Source organism: Bubalus bubalis, chromosome 9 (assembly GCF_019923935.1).
Source record: "Bubalus bubalis isolate 160015118507 breed Murrah chromosome 9, NDDB_SH_1, whole genome shotgun sequence".
NCBI classification, from domain to species: Eukaryota; Metazoa; Chordata; class Mammalia; order Artiodactyla; family Bovidae; genus Bubalus; species Bubalus bubalis.
This window is the reverse complement of record NC_059165.1, coordinates 68856122-68862998: the sequence shown is the minus strand read 5'-3', so window position 1 is coordinate 68862998 and position 6877 is coordinate 68856122. Positions and strand designations below refer to the sequence as shown.

At 37.5% G+C, this 6877-nt stretch overlaps 1 protein-coding gene across 1 annotated transcript; it reads right to left on the bottom strand.

Annotated features, from left to right (window-relative positions):
• Positions 1 to 992: 992 nt before the first annotated feature.
• Positions 993 to 2752, bottom strand: LOC102399827 (olfactory receptor 2G6). Its single transcript, XM_006068981.4, has one exon. It carries the CDS (start codon positions 2730 to 2732, stop codon positions 1794 to 1796), a length of 939 nt encoding a protein of 312 aa, XP_006069043.4. The 5' UTR covers positions 2733 to 2752; the 3' UTR covers positions 993 to 1793.
• Positions 2753 to 6877: the final 4125 nt, after the last annotated feature.

The following is a 6877-nucleotide window of genomic DNA, read 5'->3' as shown; positions in this document are numbered from 1 at the left end:
CTTTAAAGATCATCCATGTGGCGCTTGAAGAGGGGTTCAGTTTGGAGTTATCCTCAAGGCCTCCAACCTAGGTTCCCACACATGCCCTTGAGAATGAGCATCTACAGATATTTCCTGGGAGACCTCTGGCCAGCACTTTGTCGTAGCCCTTACTAAGGATCTCAAGGATGGCATTTCTCTCCTCCACAGGGTATTAGAATTTGTAGAGATGTTTCACAGCATAGAGTCCGGGCTCTCCACATGTGGTGATTCAGAGTCCTAAATATCCAGAAAAAAGTTCAACTGTTTTTTGTTTTATTTTTTTAACTTTTTATTAATTGTAAAATTTTGTGTCATAGGGGCTTTATTTTGTTTAAATTTATTTAGATTCTGACATATGTATGTTCTTTCCTGTGTTGTGCTTTTCTGGGTATAAAAAAGTGATGTTTTTATAAGTATGAGCTTTCCTACAGAACGTCTTCTCTCCTTAGGCATTATAAATGAATGTGTGCATTTCTAAAAACATGTTCAATTGAATTCCCAACTCTTCCTTCCATTATTGAGTGGGGAACTCACATAAGAAACTTCTAGAAGACAAATTCAATCAGACTTTTATGATTCTTCTTTCTGTTAAATAGTAGTCATTTTATTTCCTATAAAGATGTTAGATAGATGTAAATTGGGCAGAGGTTGTTTGCAGAAGCATTACTGATTCACTCAGAAAATTCTCTACATGTTTTTTTTCCTTTTGGGTGCAGCCATTTTGCCTTCAATCTAAGCTTTGGCAGTAGAAACAGCTCCAAACTTTATCCGTAATATTTATAGACTGACAGAAATATTCTAGTACCAACTGAATTTAAATGAGCCTCAGTTTTCCTCTCTGTAATCATAAGTCTAAATCACATATGAATTTGATTTTTTTGTCTTCATTGTTTTCAAGGGTTTTTTTTACCTTGAAATTATTATGAAAGATGGAAGTGAACTTAATATGTAGATTAAATTAATCTCTCTCTAGTTGCACAGTTCTCTTAAAATACTGGAGATTGACAAATTGATCAATTCTGCTCTTTTTGAGAGAAAGAGACAGAGAGAATGACACACACTCTGTCACTTTCACTTGACTTCTAATCCCTTTAAAGAAAAGGGGAACAACTCTAAATTATATATGGACTGATCTGTTTAATGAAATATTATTTATTCTATCACTTTTGTAAAATAATAAAGTGAAAATTTGCATCATAAATGTTATCAATGTATCATAATTCTGTTTTATATTTTTTCATAATATAAATGAGCCAGTATAATAAGGCTTGTCCAGTCTCTGGTTTAAAATGACATTGTGGGTAAGTGGTTATATATTATTTCCGAAATGGTCTGTATATTATTAGAGAGAGAGAGAATGCTTCATGTTTTAAGGAAACATATATTATAAGCCAGTTTTACCCAGAGGATTAGATGGATCAAGTTTCAAGAAAACTCAAGAGTACAGGTAAAATTTATTGTAGATTTTAGAGATAAGCAGAGATTTATGAAATAGACCAGTATTCCAGGGTGAAATAATTTGTGTATGAAAGTTGATGGCATAGTGGAGGAAGAGCAAAGAGTTTTCTCTAGATAGAGCATAGAATCTTGGACTTCATGAGACGAATGTTTGGAAAAAATGAAACACTATTGTGACTCGAGAATATTAGCTTCTTGTAGAGTTCTGTGTCTTTTACTATCTCTTACAGCATTGAATAAGAAATTTGCACTTAGAACAAATAATTCATAAACTAAAACTAATCCACTAAAATTATACCTACAGCTCATACCCTTTATGAACTGAAAGCATTTCCCATTGCCAGTGTCCTCACGGCCCCTTTCACATCTTTGTTTCTCAGAGTATAGATAATGGGGTTTAAAAGTGGGGTGACTATGGTGTAGAAAAGGGAGACAAACTTTCCCTGGTTTTTGGAGCTACTTTTAGCTGGCTGAAGGTACATGAAAATGATGGTCCCATAGAAAATGATGACCACAAGCAGGTGGGAGGAGCAAGTCCCAAAGGCCTTGCTACGCCCTGCTGTTGATTTAATCCTCAACACAGCTCGCGTTATAAAGCCATAGGAGACTAAAATGAGTGACACAGGGACAATTAGAAAGATTACACTGGCCACGAATAGTTCTACTTCATTGAAAGTTGTGTCCACACAGGCCAGTTTTATGAGCACTGGCACCTCACAAAAAATATGGTCCAATTTGCGATGACCACAAAGAGGCAGCTGCACAGTAAGGGAGCACTGAATAAGGGAGGTGATGAGGCCACTGAGCCATGCTGTGCTGGCCAGGGATGCACAAAGCTGAGGATGCACAATGGTTGTGTAGTGCAGGGGCCGGCAGACAGCAGCGTAGCGATCATAAGCCATGACCGCTAGGAGAATACACTCAGAGGAACCCAGCCCGGTGGCTACATAGAGCTGGCCCACGCATCCGCCATAGCTCATGTTCTTGTCTTTCTTATTCATGGTAACCAGCAACTGTGGGGCAACACTGGTGGTGAAGCAGATGTCTACACAAGAGAGGTTGCGGAGGAAAAAGTACATTGGAGTGTGGAGTTTGGGGTCCAAGTAAGAAACTAAAATGATGGCAGTGTTTCCCAGTAGGTTTAAGATGTAGAACAGCAAAATTATAACAAAGAGTATTCTCTCTAGTTGGGGCTGATCAGAAAATCCCAGAAGAAGAAACCCTTTTTCAGAGCTGCTGTTGCTTTCTTCCATTATCTTGCAGACTTCAATTCATAAAAGGGTTTATACTCTGGAGATAGAAAGTGAGGAGGTGAATATTAGTAAACTGTAATTGTTTCCAATATGATTATTTTTCTCTTACAACATTCAACCATGTTGTGAAAGAATGATAGCAGTTTCCTCAATGTATATTTTTGACAGAAAATACCTCTCCCCATGTTTTCTTGAAGCAGATTCCACCCTAATAGGAGGAACTCTAACACAGACAACATCACAATGCCTGATTCTTTTCGTTCTTAATCCAAAAGGGTATCATCTGCTTTACATTCTTCATCTAGCAGAGACATCTCTGTAAATTTAGTAATGTGCATTTGTGAGACTCTATTCTATCAATCCATGGGGTTGCAAAGAGTCAGACACTTAATTATAAATTAATAATTTCTTTAAGTAAATACATATCTATTTTTATAATTTTCAATACTTTATGCTGCTTACACTTACTATATATCCAAATCTTGTATTTTTATATCAAAAGTTTAAAACACATCAAAAATATCTAACTTTCAAAGATTATGTAAGCTTTCATCATGTGAGAAATGTGATTTATTTTATTGTTTGCCATTAAAGTTGGTTACAATTTATTATATATATTGTATAATATATATTATTAACATATATATGGTATATATAATATATTATATGTTATATAATATATATATGTTATATATAACACATATATGTGTGTTATTATATCATTATATATATATTATAATTTGTTATTATATATAACATAATCTACTGTATTTACATAATTTATAAATATATACATACATATATATAAAATTATATGTGATGCAATGAGGTATGTGATATATGAAACTATACATAATTATATATACCAAATGTTCACAGAATATTGTCTTATCTAAAAAAATCTGTATATTTATTCCAGTTTACAATCTGTGGAGTTTAAGACTTTCTTTAATATAATGTGGAAACAAAATAGAACAAAATCCCTCTGTAGTTAAGAAAAATATGAAAAATAGTGTTTTTATTTGAACTAGAATAATATAGATGAAAGAAGGGGAAAAAATTGGTCTATAAGCACTTTGCTTACAGTTTTAATTATTAGTTTTGCTAATAGACTGTGGTGTTGCAGAAGACTTGTGAGAGTCCCTTGGACTGCAAGGAGATCCAACCAATCCATCCTAAAGGAAATCAGTCCTGAATATTCATAGGAAGGACTGATGCTGAAGCTGAAACTCCAATACTTTGGCCACCTGATGGGAAGAACTGACTCATTGGAAAAGCCCCTGATGCTGGGAAAGATTGAAGGCAGGAGGAGAATGGGAAGACAGAGGATGAGATGGTTGGATGGCATCACCGACTCGATGGACATGAGTTTAAGTAAGCTCAAGGAGCGGTGATGGACAGGGAAGCCTGGCATGCTGCAGTCCATGGGGTTGCAAAGAGTCGGACACGACTGAGCGACTGAACTGAACTGAATACAAGAATTTGTTAATTGTTCAGTCATACCTGAGTCTTTGCAACCCCATGGACTGTAGCCCCTCAGGCTTCTCTGTCCATAGAATTCTTCAGACAGGAATACTGGAGTGGGTAGCCCCTTCCTTCTCCAGGGGAACTTCCTGACCCAGGGATCCAACCCAGGTCTCCTGCATTCCAGGCAGATTCTTTACCATTTGAGCCGCCAAGAAAATGTATATGAAAATCAAGACAGTGTGTGTGCGTGTGTGTGTGTGTGTGTGTGTGTGTGTGTGCGCGCGCGCGCGCACCAAAGTCCCTTTATGATCTTCCCCACCACTTCCCTTCCAATCACTATCATCTAACACCTGCACCTCTGCCAGAGTTCCCAAATTGAAAATCTTTTGCACTCTTCCCCCAATCACCTTCTTCTTTACAGAGGGGAACAAAGTAAAAAATTTCAAATATAAAAAAGGAAATTCTAGTTGCTGGTAAACACTTTAGATAATCTTCTAATCTTAATATTTCTACTGTTATTTTGAAAATATATACTAAACATTTCAAACAATGGCTAACACTGTACCTTCATTATCATCAGGAACAAAACAAACAAAACCTCACCAAATCAAATGTAATAAAGAAAAAAGGTACTGACATTCATCAGAACTGTTGCAGAAATCCCAGAATGGGACCAGTAGGCCTTGAAGGGAAGAAGAGGTTATTCAATGTCACTGATGTGGGCAACACCCCCAAAATATCAAAAATAATTTCCCTTTAAATGAAATTCTTACTATTTTGTGAACAATTGTGCACACGTCTAATGGACAAGGAGGCAGGGAGCAATCAGGGTAAATGTGTAGAGGAAACTCTGGCAAGGGACTGGTAGAGCTATTAAAGTAGCATTATCTAAACTAAGGGAATTATTATCCCAGTCATGGCAAAGGATGAGAAAGTGTTAAGAAATGAGGTTTAGAGAAGAATGTAGGTGTTCACACAACAAAGGAACAGAAACCAGAAAGGGATTCTCAATGGCTACAACCCCATGGAATCAATCTGATACTGATACAAGATAATGCAATGTAAACTTGCTAGCAAATTTGAAAAAACAGTGGCTACAGGGCTAGAAAAGATCAGTTTTTCATTCCAATCCCAAAGAAGGGCATTGCCAAAGAGTGTTCAAACTACATTTTCAAACTAAATTTTCAAACCACAGTTATGCTCATTTCATATGCTAGCAAGGTAATGCTCAAAATGTTTCAAGCTGAGCTTCAACAGCACATGAACAAAGAACTTCCAGATGTACAAGCTGGATTTTGAAAAGGCAGAGGAACCAGAGATCAAATTGCCAACATCCGTTGGATCATAGAAAAAGTTAAGGAATTCCAGAAAAGAAGTCTACTTCTGTTCCTAACTATGCTAAAGACTTTGACTGTGTGGATCACAACAAACTGTGGAGAATTCTTGAAGAGATGGGAATTCCAGATCACCCTACCTGTGTCCTGAGAAACCTGTATGCAGGTCATAAAGCAACAGTTAGAACAAGACATGGAAAAACAGACTGGTTCAAAATTGGGAAAGGAGTATGTCAAGTCTGTATATTGTCACCCTGCTTATTAAACTTGTATGCAGAGTACATCATGTGAAATGCCGGGCTAGATGGAGCACAAGCTGGAGTCAAGACTGGTGGGAAAAATATCAATAACCTCAGATATGCAGATGATACAACTTCAATGGCAGAAAGCAAAGAGGAACTAAAGAGCCTCCTGATGAAAGTAAAAGAAGAGAGTGAAAAAGCTGGTTTAAACTCAATACTCAAAAAACAAAGATCATGGCATCATGGCCCATCACTTCATGGCAAATAGATGGGGAAACAATGGAAACAATGAAAGACTTTATTTTCTTGGGCTTCAAAATCACTGTGGATGGTGACTGCAGCCATGAAATTAAAAGACACTTGCTCCTTGGAAGAAAAGTTATGATAAACCTAGACTATGTAATTAAAAAGCAGAGACATTACTTTGCCAATAAAGAGCCATCTAGTCAAAGCTACAGTTTTTCCAATAGTCATGTATGGATGTGACAGTTGGACCATAAAGAAGGCTGAGTGCTGAAGAACAGATACTTTCAAACTGTGGTGCTGGAAAAGACTCTTGAGAGTCCCTGGGACTGCAAGGAAATCAAACCAGACCATCCTAAAGGAAGTCAACCCTGAATATTCATTGGAAGGACTGATGCTGAAGCTGAAGCTCCAACACTTTAACCACCTGATATGAAATGCTGACTCACTGGAAAAGATCCTGATGCTGAGAAAGATTGAGGACAGGAGGAGAAGAAGGTGACAGAGGATGAGATGGTTGGATAGCATCATTGACTCAATGGACATAAGTTTGAGAAAATTCAGAGAGATAGTGAAGGACAGGGAAGCCTGGTGTGCTGCAGTCCATGGGGTTGCAAAGAGTTGGACACCACTGAGTGAACAACAGCAACCTTCTTTACGGCTGAAAATTCTCCCTTACCAGAGAGCCAAACCAGCAGCTTCATGCATTTGTGAAGACAAACTGCAGCCCCATATAACTAGTATGCACAGTCAGCAGTTCTGCTTGGCTAAGGTTCCTAAATGGTAGTTCAGTCCATTGATGGAGACAAGCCTACAACCCCACCTGACTGCAGAGCAGCTTTCTTCAGAGTTGCAACCC